The 19,333-nt window shown below is 42.5% G+C and overlaps 1 protein-coding gene across 2 annotated transcripts; it reads right to left on the bottom strand.

Moving 5' to 3' along the window:
- Positions 1–1,885: 1,885 nt before the first annotated feature.
- Positions 1,886–18,518, bottom strand: LOC121449247 (zinc finger protein 595-like). Of its 2 annotated transcripts, none has more exons than XM_041653550.1 (5): positions 18,296–18,518; positions 10,343–10,418; positions 8,315–8,441; positions 7,434–7,532; positions 1,886–5,291 (listed from the first exon to the last, which is right to left on the bottom strand). In XM_041653550.1, exons 2-5 carry the CDS (start codon positions 10,397–10,399, stop codon positions 3,424–3,426), a joined length of 2,151 nt encoding a protein of 716 aa, XP_041509484.1. In that variant the 5' UTR covers positions 10,400–10,418; positions 18,296–18,518; the 3' UTR covers positions 1,886–3,423. The 2 variants fall into 2 exon arrangements, with proteins under 2 accessions (XP_041509484.1, XP_041509483.1); XM_041653549.1 differs by having other exon boundaries at positions 18,398–18,511.
- Between the last annotated feature and the right edge of the window lie 815 nt (positions 18,519–19,333).

Here is a 19,333-nt window from a genome sequence, read left to right on the forward strand (position 1 = left end):
TTGGAATTAAAGGTGGGCCAAAACCCACACCCAGATCCGAAAATGGTTTCTTGCAAATATTTTGGACATGCCAAGCAGAGGTGGTGCACGCCTTTAATCCCAGCACTTAGGAGGTAGAGGCAGGCAGATCTCTGAGTTCAAAGCAGCCTGGTCTACAGAGAGAGTTCTAGGGCAGCCAAGGCTACACAGAGAAACTGTCTCAGAGAAACAAAAACACCAAAGTTTTCTTTGGAGGGTGTAAACACTTCATACCCACCTCACATGGAAGCATATTCCTACTTCTACTCAAGAAAGTTCATCTGCATATGTGGTATAAGTTTCTTGGGGCAGAAATGGTAATGTTGAGGGAATCTCCCCCACATGAGTATTCCAACAGCACTGACGTGGAAGAATAATATACTCCCCAGTGGACTGAAGCCAGGCTGATTCCTGAAACACGTCGGCTAGTATTCTCAAGCTCTAAAACCATACGGTGGGGCTAGCAAGCCAACAAGTGGCACTTTAGTAGTTAGCTGGGAGCTTTTGTTTTCCAAATGCCCGCGTTCCAGCTGACAAGGGTCACCCTTTGTTGTGTCATTACCAAGGCCAGAAACCTATTGTTTCACGCATTTCCCCTTCCTCAATTGCCTTCTGATCCAGGCAGTAAGGTGAAATCATGTTTGGTAACAAGCAGAACACAAAATGTTCTAAGTAAACCACTAAATAAATCAGTAAATTAGTATCTAACGATAGGTCTTTTCTACCTTACTCGACTTCACTTTTTGTTTTTCGGGACAGGGTTTCTCTGCATAATTCTGGCTGTCCTGGAACTGGGTCTGTAGAGCAGGCTGGCCTTGAAATCAGAGACCCACCTGCCTTTGCCTACCAAGTGCTGGGATTAAAGGCGTTTTCCACCACAGGAGGCTCAACTTTAATATTAATGACACCTTGCTAACAGGGAGTACCTGCTGTCTGTTTCCCCAAAAAAACTCCTTTTTCCAGGGCCAGGCAATTAGACAAAAGTCTCTATTCCCTCAGGGGTTTGAAGAAAGTTCCTACTTGCTAAAATCCAGCAAGAGGAATGAGTGGTTCTTCCAGTGTTGGACTCTAGCGTCCAAATAACGAGAAGGAGTCGCCCCCAGAGACCATCTCACACACCACAGCCGATGCAAAAGCATGAGGATTTTATTAATTCTGTCATGACAGGGTCCCCCAGCATTCAGGAAGCCGAAGGACCCCAAATAGCGGGTACAGTCTACTTTTAAAGGGGCCACAGAAGCAAGGGGAGTTGTTCTTTGACTATTCTGATTGGCTTATTTGAAAGGACTATTACCAATAATTGACTGGAGAGCTGTTGCCAGATCAGATGAGGTAAGAGGTCATTTTGACCCCATTTCCCAGGGGATGGAACCAAAGCATACGTAAGTGGGTAATTGTTCAGGAACTGAGTACGTGCGAGTGTAGCTGTTAGGTCCTTGGTTCCCAGGGGAGGAGGGGAAGCACTATGGCACAGAGGCTGAGAGGATTCAGAATTGTCAAAAATGGCTTCAGGATTGTCTTAAAGTCTTACACCAGTAATGTATGACTGTGGTGTCTACTGATTTGTCTAGGCTCCCACAGTTCAGGCTCACTAGTTCCAACCCACCAAAAAGCCTTCTTTCCCCCATTCCTCCTGGAAATCTTTCACCTGTCACCACTTCTAGAGAGCCTTGGCAATTTGGAATAAACTTTTCCCTTTTCACCCACAGAGAGGCTATTTTGGTTTCTTTACTGCAACCAATTTCATTCAACAGCAGCAGCAGCAGCAGCAGGCAGCAGCAAGATGCAATGGTGGCACCAACAAGTTTCTGTGACCCCCAGAACCCTACTAATGGAGAAATAAAACCAAGTCCTAGGACAATACAGTTGAGTACTTCAATATTTATTACAAGTAAAAAAAAATAACTTCTAGAAGGGGAGGGTTTCCATGACAGGATTCTGTTCAAGTAAGAAGAACTGGTGAGTATGGGTATGTGTTTTGTTTTTTGAGGCAAGGGTTTCTCTCTGTATGTAGCCTTGGCTGTCCTGGAACTCACTCTGTAGACTAGGCTGCCCTTGAACTCAAGAGACTTGCCTGACTCTGTATCCCAAGTGCTGGGATAAAGGCATGTGCCACTACTAGCCAGTGGAAGAATTTGTTTGAAAATGATTCAGCATGAACAGGAAGTCAAATAAGTTGTCTTCATAAGCACAAAATAGTCCAAATTCTTGGCACTGGAACTATCATAAACTAGCATAGTTACTGAAAGGTCAACAAACAAAGGGCTTTGAACTGTGCAGGTATCTGTGTCTGACCCACAGAGCATCTGAAATTGGCATAAGTCGTCTGTCCAGAGCTGGGCGGTGGTGGCACACGCCTTGAATCCCAGCACTTTGGAGGAAAAGGCAGGAGGATCCTTGTGAGTTTGAGGCTAGCCTGGTCTGCAGAGTGAGTTCCAGGATAGGTTCCAAAGCTACACAAAGAAACCCTGTCTTTAAAAAAAAAAAACAAACAAAACTAGTGGCTAGTTCTGACTTTGGGGCACCTTAGCATTACTGCACCCCCCTTCCTCGGAACCAGGACCCTGGTAACCAACCACGCATGCACTGGAGCTTTGAGTACTTTCCATCCCCATTGTAGTCTTTCTTCAATAGACCCGGACTCTGGAACTGGGGTGAGACGACCTGCAGGTGTTCCTCTTTGTAATCGCCATAACATTGATCAAGTAGAGTTAGCTGACCGTTGAATGAACTAGTCAAAATAGTTGACAAATGATTTCTGGACTTCCCCTTTGATTCTGTACTACTCCCTCCCTGATTTTGTGGTTTTTCCTTTAAAAGAGCTTGTAATAGAAAAGCAGGGGTCCTTCTCCACTTGAGGCTGAGGGACCTCTGCCGTGGCAGAATAAAAATTCCTCTTGCTATTGCATCAACCGTGCTGAGAGTGTCTCTTGGAGTGACCTCTGCCTTGGTGGGGCTTCAGGGCCCAACATTTCCTATCTACCTAACTTCCCTGACACTTTACTTGGGTTCATCAGCTCTGATGTAAAAACAAATGATACAAATTATCATAAAACCGTTTGCTAATAAGGATGCTTTTCAATGTAACCTAACCAACTGTACTGTACTCATGTCAACCAATTTCAATACTTACAATACAAAAATGTTTCCAAAGCACATTTCCCTATTAAATCAAAAAATTATATTCCACTGAAATACATGAGAATTTTGTGTATGCTTAGTTTTCTTCTTTGTAATACACTAACTTATGATCTTAGAATTTTTCTTCACTATAAATTCTTGATGTTTTTTTTTTTTTTAAAAATTCCTTAAAGGCTTTCACAAGTTTCCCATGTTCATAATGATTCTATGATGTAGAGATTGCAGTGGTCCATACAGACAGCTCTAGAAAAAGTATATGCCACATTATTTACTATAGAAAGTTTTCTCCCCAGTGTGCATCTTCTGATGTCTTCTAAGGTTTGCCAGTGTGGTAAAGGATTTGTCACATTCACTACACTTGTAAGGTTTCTCTCCTGTATGAATTCTGTAATGGATGTTAAGGTGTGATAAATGATAGAAGGCCTTACCACATTCCTTACAACCATGAGGTTTCTCTCCTGCATGGATTTTCTGATGTGTTCTGAGAGATGAACATTTGGTAAAGCATTTGTCACATTCATTACATTTGTAAGGTTTCTCTCCAGTGTGGATTCGGTAATGGACTTTCAGGTGTGACAGTTGATAGAAGGCCTTACCACATTCTTTACAATCATGAGGTTTCTCTCCGGCATGGATTTTCTGATGTGTTCTGAGAGATGAAGGTTTGGCAAAGGATTTGTCGCACTCCTCGCACTGATAAAGTTTTGCAGCATGAGTACTCTGATGTCTCCTACAGGTTGAGTGATGTGTAAAGGATCGGCCACATTCACTACATTTGTAAGGTTTCTCTCCAGTGTGAATTCTGCCATGGCTTTTAAGACAGGACAACTGAGAAAAGCCCTTACCACATTCTTTACATTGGTAAGGCTTCTCTCCAGTATGGGTCCTGTAATGGACTTTAAGATATGATAACTTATAAAAGCACTTACCACACTCTTTACATTTGTAGGGTTTCTCTCCAGCATGAATTTTCTGATGTATCCTAAGGGTTGAACACTGGGTAAAGGATTTGCCACATTCCTTACATTTGTAAGGTTTCTCTCCAGTGTGGGTTCTGTCATGTTTTCGAAGTTGGGACAATATATAAAAGGACTTACCACACTGCTTACATTTGTAAGGTTTTTCTCCAGTATGAATTTTCTCATGTGCCCTAAGAGATGAGCACCGGGTAAAGGTTTTGTCGCATTTCTGACATTTATAAAATTTTCCAGCATGCATGTTCTGATGTTCTCTAAGAGAAGAGCAGTAGGTAAAGGACTTGTCACATTCCTTACATTTGTAAGGTTTCTCTCCAGTATGGGTTCTCTCATGTTTTCTAAGTTGGGACAGCATATAAAAGGACTTATTACATTCCTTACATTTGAAAGGTTTTTCTCCAGTGTGAATTTTCTCATGGGCTCTAAGAGATGAACACCGGGTGAAGGATTTGCCACAGTCCCAACATCTGTAAAGTTTGCCCTCATGGATGTTCTGATGTTCTCTAAGCGATGAGCAGTAGGTGAAAGATTTGTCACATTTCTTACATTTGAAAGGTTTCTCTCCGGGATGGATTCTGTAATGGATTTTAAGGTCGGACAAACGCTTAAAGGACTTGTCACACTCTGTGCATTTCCATAGTTTCTCTCCAGTAAGAGCTCTCTGATGTGTACCGAGGCTTGAGTAGGTCCTCAAGGATTTTTCACATTTCCTGAATTGGTGTGATTTTTCTCCATTATGGAGTCTTAGCTGTACAAGTTTTGGGGTAAAGCCAAAATATTTATCATATTCGTTATATTTATACTCTTTCTTCCCTATGTAGATTCCATGACTCTGACTTATGTTTGAAAATAAACTTAAAGATTTGTCAACATCTTTATATTTGCAGGGTTCTTCTCCAGTGTGCATGTGTTTATAGCTACTGAAGTTGATTGATTCAATACAATCATCCCTGTGGTTTTGTATCCATCTGTCTTTGTAGCAGTTTTCTGCAGTATTATTTGTTTTGCATAGTGTCCATTTGGAGGATTCATGAAGCATTTTGCCAAGCTCATTACATTTACGTGACTTCTGTTGAACTGCCACACGCTCATCGATAGTAAACTTTGAGTCTTCATCCGAGACCTCCTCTGATTCATTCAACATCCGTTGATTCTCTGAAAAATGAGCACAATTAGGACTAATAGGGTTTGATGCATGATGAAACAGATTGAGTATCTGAGTTCTCTGAAGTAAGTAAATGCAGTCCTTTAGAACAGAGCTTTCAGGAAGGCACAGCATGGATGCCCAGAAGAACCTCACTCCGATCTCCATTTCAGATAACAGCCTTTTTATCCCTAAATTTCATATGCAAAAAAGACAAATAGTTGAAGAAATACTGGGAACAGAGTTCTCTGGTGGATTACGTTTGAAATATGTTACTCTGCCTAATCCTCCTTGAAATATTGTAAATATTGTAAAATTCAAAATATCTCCACTTAATAAGAGTACTGGTGACACATCCATACTCAGAATATTCAAATGTCTTTTAAGCTTAAAATTTTTCTCATAAATTTGACAGAGCTGGGTGTGGCAAAACATGTCTTTAATCCCAGAAGTTCTAAGACAATGGCAGGCAGATCTCTGTGAATTCCAAACCAGCCTGATCTACATGACAAGTCCCAGAATAGTCAGATATACATTGAGAGACCCTGTCTCAAAAATAAACAACAACAAAATCTTGATAGAGACTTTTTTCTTGTTGTGTTTTCTTTTTCAAGAAAGGGTTCCTCTGTGAAACAGTCCTGGCTGTCCTGAAACTCACGCTGTAGATCAGGCTGTCCTCAAACTCATAGAGATCCACCTGCCTCTGCCTCCCAAGTGCTGGGATTAAAGATGTGTGCCACCACTGCCTGGTGAGACTTTTTCTTTTTCTTTCTTTTTTTTTAAACAGGGTTTCTATGTAGTTTTGGGACCTGTCCTGTAACTAGCTCTTGTAGACCAGGCTGGGTTTGAACTCACAGAGATCCGCCTGCCTCTGCCTCCTGAGAGCTGGGTAAAGGCATGTGCCACTACCACCTGGCGAGACTTTTTTTCCTAAAGACACATTAAAATCATCAGAAGTAATGGATGTAAAGAAAATACTTCTTGTTTTTAAATTTAGTGATTTATTTTTACTTTATGTGCATGGATGGTCTGCCTGCATGTGTGTCTATATAGGATTATTGGGTTCCCTAGAACTGGAATCACAGACAGTTGTGAGCTGCCATGTGGGTGCTGGGAATTGAACCCTGGTCTTCTGGAAGAACAACCAGTGCTCTTAACTATTGAGCCATTTTTCCATCCTGGAAAAAAAAATATGTTTGCTAAATTGCGAGGTAATACTATTTTTCTTTTTACACTGCATTTGTTTAACTTTGTGAAGCTGTATTACTGTGCCTGTCTAAATCACCTGATGGTCCTAATAAAGAGATAAATGGTCAAAAGCAGCCAGGCAGTGGTGGCGCACACCTTTAATCCCAGCACTCAGGAGGCAGAGGCAGGCGGATCTCTATGAGTTCGAGGCTAGCCTGGTCTACAATAGCTAGGTCCAGGACAGGCTCCAAAGCTGGGATTAAAGACATGAGTCACCACTGCCCAATTGATTATAGAACATTTCGATATCCAACATGTAACAATAGATGATGCTATCAGACAGAATGTTAGGCCCGGAAAGAAGCACATAAACAGCATGAGACACGGATCATCCTCAGTAGCCCTACTGAGAATCACTAACATGGCAGGACTCCTCAGTCTACTCAAACTTAAAGGAACAAGCAGCAGGATGAATCTTGCCTTGGTAATAGAACAATCATAAAAAGGAATGATAATGTGTCTCCTTTAATCCCAGCACTCAGAAGCTCAGGCAGGCATATCTCTGAGAGTTCAAGGCCAGCCTGGTCTACAAGAGCTAGTTCCAGGACAGGCTCTAAAGCTACACAGAGAAACCCTGTCTCGAAAAACCAAAAAGAAAAAGAAAATCACTTCTTATTGGTCCAAAGACAGATAACTGAAGACTATGGATGGTTACTGAGACAGAATCCTTCTCCCTTATGGACAAATAAAACTGCACTGGCATTCTAGTAGTGCTTTCGAGATAACACATGTGCAATGAGAACAATGTCTTCTGGCATTTACACCAGGCTGCATCTTGAGAGCACTGCACTAAGAAAAGTTATCAAAGAATTACCTCTAGTGAGACAGAACACAGCAAAACCCTTTCCTGTTTTACCTTCCTCTTTCACTTGAGCCCCTCACTTCTGTCCTGTTCATTCACTCACCCCCACCTGGGTCGGCCACCATCTCCTCTCTCTTCACATTCCAGGGCACTTGGATTTGCTCCAGACATGGGACCAGGTCTGCCTTGCACACAATAATACCTGTATATTAGAAAGTGGAACATGATTTTGCTGGATCCTATAGAACGTACCAGATAGCTAAAGAGATGACGTAATCCAAGACTCTAGGAATAGTTTACCAATTGTTATATCATGGAAGAATCTTAAAAATATTTATAGGAAGTTCTAAATAGATGACTCAATGGCCAAAAGGACTCAGTTTGGTTCCCAGCACCTGTGGTAGCTCACGCCCCTCTCTAGCTTCAGATTCAGGGCCTTGGCTGCCTCCTGATGGCTTAGTCAGGCAGCCTCAACATTCACGTAATGCAGGCTAACACCCATGCCTAAAAAAAGGTAAATAAAGCCTAAGAAATATTTAGGGAACATTTTCAATTTGCAGACTGCTTCCTGTTAAGTCTGAGTCAAATGCAATGATGGAAATGGAACTTCAGGACTTGGTAGGAATATTATCAGTCTTGGAATACATCAAGTGCAACAATGGAAATGGAACATTAGGATGTGGATAGGATTATAATCAGTTTCTGGATGAATCAAATGCAATGACTGAAATAATACTTTAGGATGTGGGTGAAAACACCTGCTACTGGGTGTCTGAAGATAATGTTGACTTAAAAGGAAAGCTTCATAATGCCTCCAAAAGGGAAAACATGATGAAAACATCAAACACCAGGAGGAAGCATTAATTAATATTATCTCCCTAGGTTCCTATAGTTTCTAAGACAGCTACCCAGAGAGTCTCCACATCTACAAAGTAGGCATATATCAAGGATCAGTTACAAATTCTGCGAGAAAAATATCCTCACCCACAGAGATCAGGTTGCTGTAATTCTCCAGCATCACATCAATGTACAAAGTTCTCTGAGCAGAGTTCAGGCATTCCCACTCCTCCTGGGAGATGTCCACAGTCACATCCCGGAATGTCAACAGACCCTGAAATGACATAAATTTACCATGAGTAGAGTTCCTTCCTGGATACAAAGAACACAAGGGAAACTGGGCTATTTTTCTGCTGTAAATGAGGGAACACAGTTATTCAGTAAGATGCTTTCTTGAGTGATTACACCAAAAAATACATTGTCTAACTGGTTACAGAGGAGATATATTCCCAGAAACAATATACTTTTAGGGCATATAAGATATAAATTTAAGCCGGGCGGTGGTGGCACACGCCTTTAATCCCAGCACTCGGGAGGCAGAGGCAGGCGAATCTCTGTGAGTTCGAGGCCACCCTGGTCTACAAGAGATAGTTCCAGGGCAGGAACCAAAAGCTACGGAGAAAACCTGTCTTGAAAAAAATCACAAAAAAAAAAAAGATATAAATTTAAAGTCCAGGCAGAGAAATATACTTTTTTATCAAGGTTGGGTCCGTTTCACACAGAATCACAGTGTATGCGTCTGAGACAGAAAATTTGTAATAAACAAAATTATGCTTCTAAATGCCACAATGGTAGACCTCGCTAAAATAGTGACACTGGATCAATCTTTTCTGCAGTTAGGTCTTATTGGACTGATTTCTCATAAGCTCTGTTGAGTTAAGGGTCTAGGATCAATACTGCAGCTCCAAATTTTGTATAGCAAAGAGGCAAAACTTGGGAGCCAGAATCTATGGATTAATTTAATGTCAAAAGATTTTAAATACCAGGTGTGGTGGAACACACCTTAAATCCCAGCACTTAGGAGGTAGAAGTAGGCAGATCTCTTTGCAGTCCAGGTTTATATAGTGAGTTCCAGACTAAGGCTGCAAAGTGAGACTCTGTCTCAAAATAATAAGTAAGTAAACCTGTCAGAACGTTCTGGTTTTCTCACAGTAAGAAGGGAGAAGCAACAATCCAAATCACTGACGCTACAAATATGAACCATATAATGAGGTTGTTTTATGAGAATATTTTTGGCAACCATAAAGTACACATAAAAATCAGGACTGGGGGCTAGAGAGATGGCTCAGCGGTTAAGAGCAGTGGCTGCTCTTCCAGAGGTCCTGAGTTCAATTCCCAGCAACCACATGGTGGCTCACAACCATCTGTAATACATCTGGTGCCCTCTTCTGGTCTTCAGGCAGAACATTGTATACATAATAAATAAATAAATAATAAATCAGTAATAATAAAGGACAGCCAGGGATACACAGTGACACTCTGTCGAGAGACAGAGAAGGAGAGAAGCAAGGAAACTACAATATGAATTTACTGACATGAGCATCACTTTAGGCCAACAGTTCTCAACCTCCCTAACACTGTGACCCTTTAATACAGTTCCAGGCTTGGCAAATGGGTCATGACCCACAGGCTGAGACCCGTTGCTTTAGGAAAAGATGATATAAGAACAACGCCTTTTATCCCAGCACTTGGGAGGCAGAGGCAGGCGGATCTCTGTGAGTTCGAGACCAGCCTGGTCTACAAGAGCTAGTTCCAGGACAGGCTCCAAAACCACAGAGAAACCCTGTCTCGAAAAACCAAAAACAAACAAACAAAAAAAGAACTGCTGTGCTCTGCACTCTAGATAGCGTAAGTACTCTGCACAAGGCTCAGAGACAGTGCGATCTTGTCTAAGACTACCTCTTCCTAAATGCTCAGTGATGCTAGGGGGGCGCTGCAGGCATCTCAATGTGCACCTTCATAAAACCGCTTTAGGGATAGCTAATAGGTCCCTCAAACAGAGCCCCTGTGGAACACTGGTCTCTTCACTGATAAAGATATGCACCCATCCTCTGTAGCAATTGGGTATCAGCATATTTCTCTGATCATCACAATGGAAAATATTTTCAGAATTAAAAGTCTTCAATCCATTTTCCTGTACAAATTCTACAGATGAGAAGTGGGCATGACACTGACCTGGGATGTATTTACTGAAGAACCAGCCATTTTTCCTCTTCTTGCACTTGTATTCATGGGTGTCAAAAAGATAAATCTAAAATTTATATTAAAAGTTGTTAGGAACAAAGTTATATACCACATAAAAAGATCCTAACAGAATAACACCAGATGTCTTATCAATATTCCTACAGTTAGGAGACTATGAAACAATGTTTTTAAAGCCATGATAGAAAACAACCATTAACCATATTAGTGCAACCAGACAACATGTCTCTAATGAAAGGACAGAACCGATGTCATAACAGGCTGCTCAGCCTTCTCTCAGAGATCAGGCCTCAATTTCAGTTTCCTGAGACTGAACAAGCAATTTCTGAGGAAAAGTCACAAATAAAGGACAATCAATCTCCAACACCTCCAACAGCAAGGAGGACACCTGATACATGCAGTACTATGCCAGGCCAGGCCTAGCCAGCTTCCACAGCAGCTCAAGGACAGGGCCTGAGACTCATCCAGGCCTGCCCCAAAAATGGAAAACTGTAGCCCTGACCAGCTTCTGACTAGCCCCAGCCAATTAGAACTAATGTGATTACCACTTGCTTAACCCAAACATATTTAAAATGACCTAACTTCCTTAGACACTCCCCTCAGTAAGGCTTAAAGAAGCCCCCATATCCTTCTAGGGCGGGGGTGATTGTAGGATGGTTGGCCCCAGCATAAGGAATAATAAATAAGACTCTTTTATCTTACATTAGATCTGGTCTCTTGATAATCTTTTTTTTCTTTTTATTATGTTTATGGTTTATTTAACTTTATTTTATGTGCATTGGTGTGAAGTATCAGATCCCCTGGAACTGATCTTCAGACAGTTGTGAGCTGCCATGTGGGTGCTGGGAATTGAACCCGGGTCCTCTGGAAGAGCAGTCAGTGCTCTTAACCACTGAGCCATCTCTCCAGCCCCCTCTCTTGATAGTCTTTGGACAGGCTTTCTCTGTGTTGCTTTGTTGCTTGCCCTAAAACTAGCTCTTGTAGACCAGGCTGGCCTCGAACTCACAGAGATCCTCCAGCTTCTGCCTCCCTAGTACAGGGATTAAAGGCATGTGCCACCACTGCCTGGATCCTCTTGATAATCTTTAGTCCCAACACTGGGCACAACATCAGTTGCCAGATAGATAAGTGCATTTGAAGATAGTCATGAATTAACAGGCCATTTCACCCAAACATACTGAAGAGAATAAGTAGAGCAGAATATGTACACAAAAATGAGAGAAGAGAGGATGGGGGGGGGAGTTAGGGGAGGAGAAAGCTCAGCATTTAAGAGCACTGACTGCTTTTCCAAAGGATTCAGGTTCAAATCCCATGGCAGACTATAACTGTAATTCCAGGAGATATGATGCCTTTGGGACTCTGCAGAAACCAGGCTTGTACAAGGTGCACTGACATACATGCAAGCAAAACACCCATATACATACACTAAGAATTAAAAAAAAAAGACACATTGCAAGTCTGAAGCAGCCAGAAAAAAGAAAAAGACACAGATCCAAGAGGACTCATGAGATGAAATACAGGCGAGGAAAAGATGAATATAGGAAAGCCAAGGATGAATTAATCAGGCACTGAGTTTGAAGAGCAAGTTCCAGGACAGGCTCCAAAGCTACACAGAGAAGTCCTGTCTCAAAAAAACAAACAAACAAATAAACAAGGTAGGCACAACATAGTAAACAAGAAGAGCACTGCAATAAGAAAAAGAAAAAAATAGTACCAAAATACAACCACCTATAATATCACCAACAAAATTATAGGGAAGAAAAATCCAAGAAAAAAGTGTCAGTAGAAACAGAAATGTCACTGACATATTTGAGTTCAACAAAAACTCATGAAAGAATTCCTAAAGGAGGTACAAAGAAATGGAACATGGCTTAATACAGTAAAGGGCATGTGTGTCATACCTAGGTCAGTGGTATAGCACAGAGAAAAATGAGCATTATGAGCAGAAACACTGTAACAAGATGAAGGGGCACCATTCTTCAGTTTTATTGAATGTGGAACTATGGCAGCTAGCAAGAGAAATTTGGAAAAGACTGTAGGACTAGAAGTCCAAACATCAGGGAGGAGTTGCTCCAGACACCACTCACATAACCACAATTGATGAAAAAGCAAGAGGATTTTTATTCTGTCATGACAGGGCCCTTCAGGTTCGGGATATGAAGGACAACTGATAGCTGTTACAGTCCATCTTTTAAAGCAAAAAGCCACAGACACAAGGGGGGACCTGTAGGTTGTTTTCCAACTTATTGGATTGGCTTATTCAAAGGGTTACTAGCAGTGATTGGTCTATTCCAGGGCAGGAGAATAGCTGTGTGATAAGGGAAACATCTGTGGGTTGTCTTTGCCTCAATTTTCAGAATGGAGTTATGTTTCAAGATTATTCACAAGGACAAAGGAGGATAAGCAGTCCAGCATGTGTGTGGGGGGGGGCGACTGTTCCTTTTGTGAACTGCTGACATTCTAAGTTTGGCACATGTGCCGACTACAGATATCCTGTTCTCCTAAGCAAACGGGATGTTATCATGAGCGCAGGCTAGCAGCAGGTCCTGAGGGGGTCCTAAGGGTCTCTCAAACAGGATGTTCTCATGAGAGCAGGCCAGCTGCGGGTTCTGAGGGGTGGGTCTTTCAAGACAAAGAAGCAAAGAAATACAGATAGGAAATAAAGACACTGAACTGCTCTTTTCAACAATGATGTGACCACAGAGATAAAACTCCCTACTTGATAGCTGGGCATGGTGGCACATGACTTTAATCCAAGCATTTGGGAGACAGAGGCAGGTGTGTCTCTGTGAGTTCGAGGCTAGCCTGCTCCAAAACACAAGGTCCAGGACAGTCAGAGCTGTTACACAGAAAAACCTTGTCTCAAAAAAAATCCCCTTACAAAGCAAAACGAAGCAAAAAACAAATAAAAACCCCAAAACACAAAAACCTCCCTATTGACAGCATGAGGAACTCTTAAATTAGATAAATGATTGAATACTAAAATATGCAAAAAATTACAAATGGATGGAAATAGAAAACACTATCCTGAGTGAGGTAAGCCAGATCCAAAAACAGGAACATGGGATGTACTCACTCATCTTTGGTTTCTAGCCATAAATAAAGGACATTGAGCCTATAATTCACAATCCTAAAGAAGCTAAATAAGAAGGTGAATCCAAAGACAAACATATACGCATCCTCCTGAATATTAACCTTCATCAGGTGATGAAAGGAGACAGAGACCCACATTGAAGCACCGGACTGAAATCTCAAGGTCCAAATCAGGAGCAGAAGGAGAGAGAGCACGAGCAAGGAACTCAGGACCGCGAGGGGTGCACCCACACACTGAGACAATGGGGATGTTCTATCAGGAACCCACTAAGGCCAGCTGGCCTGGGTCTGAAAAAGCATGGGATAAAACCGGACTTGCTGAACATAGCGGACAATGAGGACTACTCAAGAACAATGGCAATGGGTTTTTGATCCTACTGCACGTACTGGCTTTGTGGGAGCCTAGGCAGTTTGGATGCTCACCTTACTAGACCTGGATGGAGGTGGGTGGTCCTTGGACTTCCCACAGGTCAGGGAACCCTGATTGCTCTTCGAGCTGATGAGGGAGGGGGACTTAATCGGGAAAGGGGGAGGGAAATGGGAGGCGGTGGCTGGGAGGAGGCAGAAATCTTTAATAAATAAATTAATTAATTAAAAAAAATAAAATATGCAAAATTGAGGCTAAAAAGCCTCAGAGGAAGCAAGATGTGACTGCCTTGCCAAAAATGGTACCAAGCCACATGACTAACTCAGACAAGAATTATGGGCTAATGTAAGTTATAAGAATTAGTTAAGGGGGACTGGAGAGATGGCTCAGTGGTTAAGAGCACTGCCTGCTCTTCCAAAGGTCCTGAGTTCAATTCCCAGCAACCACTTGATGGTTCACAACCACCTGAAATGAGATCTGGTGCCCTCTTCTGGCCTGCAGGCATGCAGACCACTGTATACTTAATAAATTAATTAAAAATAAATACCTTTAAAAAAAGAATTAGTTAAGGGGCTGGAGAGATGGTTCAGTTGTTATGAGCATTGCCTGCTCTTCCAAAGTTCCTGAGTTCAATTCCCAGCAACCACATAGTGGCTCACAACCATCTGTAATGAGGTCTGGTGCCCTCTTCTGGCCTTCAGGCATACACAGAGACAGAACATTGTATACATAATAAATAAATAAATAAATAAATATTAATAAAGAATTAGTTAATACGAAGCCTAAGCAGATGGGCCAATTTGTGGGAGAATTGTCTGTATTCTGTCAATCATGTTATAAATAAACGCTGACTGGCCAGGCAAAAAATATAGGTGGGAAAACCAGACAGGAAGTAGAAGTGATGTAACGAAAACAGGAAAATTCTGGAAAAGGGGAAGCTGATTCCTCCCACTCCTGCCCAGACCACAGAAGCAGCAGGATGTGAGCTGCCCCACTGAAAAAAGGTACTGAGCCACATGGCTAACATAGATCAGAAAAATGGGTTAATCAAGATGTGAGAGTTAGCCAGTGAGAGGCTAGAGCTAATGGGCCAATCAGCTTTATAATTTATGGAGACCTATGTATGATTTTCTTTGGGACTAAACAGTTGAGGGGTACAGGGCGGGACAAAAACACAAACAAACAAGCCGGCCTGTTCATGTTACACCAATCAGTTTATAGCTAATGTGGACCTCTGTGTGATTTCTTTGGGATTTAACAACTGTGGGAACAGGGCAGGACCAAAAACTCAGTCAACAGAATGGCGCCAATGAGAACAGCTAAATCCACTTAAAACCTGAGAGCGACTGGGAACTAATTGCAGACACAAAAGAATGGAGTTAAGCACAACTTAATGCACTTAAAGAACTTTCTTGGGTAGGTTCTGTTTGCTAGAGGCAAGTGCATCTCATTTAAGAGAGGCTTCCTGACTTTAGCTGCAAAACCTTGCAGCTCTTTCAAGAGATCCTACCATGAAACACTTAAATGCTATTGATGCAAAGCTTTTTGGTGGTGGCAGGGACCTTGAAATGCCATAGAGTTCTGGCAATAAACATTGCTCCTGCCAGTACCTCTGCCTTGAGGGGTTGTATCAGCTTGCACTCCCACCAGCAATGCAGAAGTGTTCCTTTTTCCCCACAACCTCTCGAGCATAAGTTGTCATCAGTGTTTTTAATCTTGGCCATTCTTACAGGTTTAAGATGGAATCTCAAAGTTGTTTTGATTTGCATTTCTCTGATGACTAAGGATGTTGAACATTTCCTGAAGTGTCTTTCAGCCATTTTAGATTCCTCTGTTGAGAGTTCTCTGTTTAGGTCTGTACTCCATTTTTTTTATTGGATTATGTGTTCTTTTGGTGACCAATTTCTTGAGTTCTTTGTATATTTTGGAGATCAGACCTGTCTGATGTAGGGTTAGTGAAGATCTTTACCCATTCTGTAGGCTGTTGTTTTGTCTTGTTGACAGTGTCCTTTGCTTTATAGAAGCTTTTCAGTTTCAGGAGGTCCCATTTATTAGTTGTTTATCTCAGTGTCTATGCTGCTGGGGTTCTATTTAGGAAGTGGTTCCCCATGCCAATGTGTTTAAGTGTACTTCCCACTTTCTCTTCTAAGAGGTTCAGTGTGACTGGCTTTATGTTGATGTCTTTGATCTATTTGGACGTGAGTTTTGTGCATAGTGATAGATATGGATCTATTTTCATTCTTCTATATGTTGATATCCAGTTATGCCAGCACCACTTGTTAAATATGCTTTCTTTTTTCCATTTGATATTTTTTGCTTCTTTATCAAGGATCAGGAGTTCGAAGAGTGATAACCATGTCTTCTATTTGGTTCCATTGGTCCTCCTGTCCTTATGCCAATACCAGGCTGTTTTCAGTACTGTAGCTTTTATATTTAAAAAAAAAAATGCTGCAAGATCCCTGGCAGCAGTAGGCAGCAGAAATTCTGTAGGTCCCAAATGGTGGTAGCGGGCCATGTGGCAGCAGGCAGCGGACCCTGGGAGCAGCCAGTCCCAGGCAGAGATGGCTGCCGGTCCCCTCCCAGGCAGGGAGACACGTGGCGGGCAGGCAGAAGACAGAGACATGGATAGACACGACATGCAGAGTGAGGATGAATATTTATTTAGGGGGTTATGAAGGGGGAAGGGAGAAGGGGGACAGGAGAGAGAGAGAGAGAGAGAGAGAGAAGGAGAAAGAGACAGAGAAGTAGGGAAGCAGAGTAGGAGAGAAGCAGAAGCAAAGCTGCCTCTCCTAGAGGAAGATGGAAAAGAGAGCAAGCTCAGGCTGGAAGCTGAAGATCAGCCTGCCTCAGCGGATGGGGAGGGAGTGGGCGTGGCTTGTCTCTTAAAGAGACAGAAAACTATAACAGTAGCCCTGTAGTAGAGTGTGAAGTCAGGGATTGGGTGTGCACTATCACTGTTTGGTGACTTCTAAGATTTGAATGCAGTAGGGCATGCTCCTTGAAGTTTGAAAAGATTGGGAGACCTCTGTTGCAGTGTGGACTGAAAGGGGGGTACCTCTGAGAGTTTCCATTTCCGGTTGTATTTGCATTTTATAATCTACAAGCACAAGGTGGGGCCAGGAGAAAAGTAAACAGGACTTTGCAGAAGCATAAAAGGCTTAGGTGCTTTTCCAATGCATGTTAAAGCATGTTTAAATGCATGTGATGAGGTCGCTAAGGGCAACAATTTATTGTTTCAGCAGTTTTTCCAGGTTATTCTGTTCCAAGTAGCAAGATGAAGTCATGATTGGAAATGAGCTGTAAAATCAGTGCTTTATGTAAATGAGCAATTCAGTATCTAATAAATTGTTTTTAAAAATAAATTGTTTTTTTCTACCTTATTCTATTTCAATTCTCCGACATCCAGTCTCTGTACAAAGCCCTCTAAGCAGGGTCTAGGCTTTCCCCCTTCTCTTGGGAGAAGTCCACAGCAACATGACTGACTATAACAAACCCTGAAATAAAAAGCAATAGTTTGAGTGGGGTGGTGGTGGCGCACACCTTTAATCCTAGCATTCAGGAGGCAGAGGCAGGTGGATCTCTGAGTTTGAGGCCAGTATGGTTTAGAGTTCCAGGACATCCAGGACTGTTACACAGAGAAACCCTGTTTCGACCCCCGAAAGCAAGAGTTAGCCACATGTCCATGTGTTATTCTTGAACGAAGGAGACAAGAAAGTTAGAGACTCTTTTCTGATGTAGGTGAGTGGTCACAATTATTCAAAAGTTCTTTCTACTAAGGTGCTTGCTGTTCTATACAGAGCTTTATAACTGTGAACATACTCTGGCTCACTCTCAACATGCATAAGGTGTCTTTCTGGACTATAAGATGCAACACTAAGACCTTCACATAACAATACAAATTATTGCTTGCCCGGTGGTGGTGCACGCCTTTAATCCTAGCACAGAAACAGGCGGACCTCTGAGTTCAAGGCCAACCTGGTCTACAAAACAAGCACCAAAGTCACAGAGAAACCCTATCACACACACACACACACACACACACACACACACACACACACACACACACAAATACACCCGCACACACACAAAAAATACTGAGCACTGTATTTAAACCACAGAATATATACATTTCAGATGGAAAATTAATGAAAATATCCTACAGTTTACTAAATATATATTTGTGATTCAAACAAATCTACAGTTGATCCTTATGTGGTCAAATAAGCTTTTTAGGTTGACAAGCTCTAAAAGCCACTCTCTTGAAGAGGGAAGTGATAGAACACGTTAGTTGAAAAGCGTGGATAATTTAAAATTAAGAGCTTTGTTCTTTCGGAAGTAATAAGAGAACACTGTTAGAACATCAACATATAAATTCAATCTTGCGAGGTTAAGAGACTATTTTGAAAATCTTAAAACAAAACAAAAAAAAATCAGGATTAGTCCGGTTCACACGATATAAAATTTACCGAGGGCAAATTTTTGTGAGAGACAGCTTCCTAAATCAGCAGCAAACAGCTCGAACCCCAGGTCCCTTCTTTCCTGGGTCCCAGTCCCGCAGCTCCTCTGACCTGCGAGGTTCCAAGGCCGCCGGGCTGCGGTTCCCGCCACCGCGCTGCTGACTTTTCCAGGCCGCCCCGCGGCGACTGCGGCTCCGGGGAGTTTTTGCGTCCCCGCGACACCTCGCCAGGTCCTCCGCACCCAGGTCTGCCTTACTTAGGGAATGGCGAGTTTGCTGTGCCAGCCGTCTTCGGGCTCCCAGCCTACTCTGGTCCCGCCCACCATGCAGCTTGCTCACATTCGCCCATCCCCACCCACTTACTTCCTCTTTCCGCCCGGTTTCCCAAGCTGCCCCCGCTCTGCAGGTGTCCACCGGTCACTGGGCAACGCCGCTGAAATCGGCGACATTCCGGGTTTGGCTGTGAAACCGGGTTTCTCCTTTCACACTGTACTAGCAATGACCTGTGGGAAATTCTGCCGCTTAGAGAAAATTTCTTCTCTGCAGGCAGGTTAGCTGGCTTGGTTCAGCAAGCTTAACCTAGACAATCAAAATATATAGGTCACTCTTGCCAGAATTGGTATCACAGGCCTTTAATTCCAGCACAAGGGAGGAAGAGACAGGTGGATGTCTAAGATGGTGTGTGTGTGTGTGTGTGTGTGTGTGTGTGAGAGAGAGAGAGAGAGAGAGAGAGAGAGAGAGAGAGAGAGAGAGAGAGAGAGACATGGAACCAACAAGGGTGTGGAAAGCTGTTTAACTATACTTGGGCTCAGCTTTGGACTAAGGTCTAATAAGCGGGCTGCAGCAAGTTAGTATGTCCTTGTAGACGCTCGTTGTGGCCCTCAAAGGACTATAACTCTGGTACACTCAGTCCCTCCCTGCAAATTTAGGATGGGTTCAGGCTTGCATGGGTCTGCCATATGCTAAGAAGCACCAGAGAATACCAGGAAAGTGGCCGAGATTTGTGATCAAATAAAGTCAATCCAATTTTCTGAACCTTCCCTCCGGA

This window comes from Microtus oregoni, unplaced genomic scaffold (assembly GCF_018167655.1).
Source record: "Microtus oregoni isolate MIOR12 unplaced genomic scaffold, Mior012 000006F_ref0000085, whole genome shotgun sequence".
Classification (NCBI taxonomy): Eukaryota; Metazoa; Chordata; class Mammalia; order Rodentia; family Cricetidae; genus Microtus; species Microtus oregoni.

Coding starts and splice junctions, on each gene's coding strand:
- LOC121449247 (XM_041653550.1), bottom strand. CDS start 10,399: ATGAATACAAGTGCAAGAAGAGGAAAAATGGCTGGTTCTTCAGTAAAT. Junction 7,533..8,314: donor CAGCAACCTGATCTCTGTGG/GTGAGGATATTT, acceptor TCTAATATACAG/GTATTATTGTGTGCAAGGCA. Junction 5,292..7,433: donor GGTGGCCGACCCAGGTGGGG/GTGAGTGAATGA, acceptor CTCATTTTTCAG/AGAATCAACGGATGTTGAAT.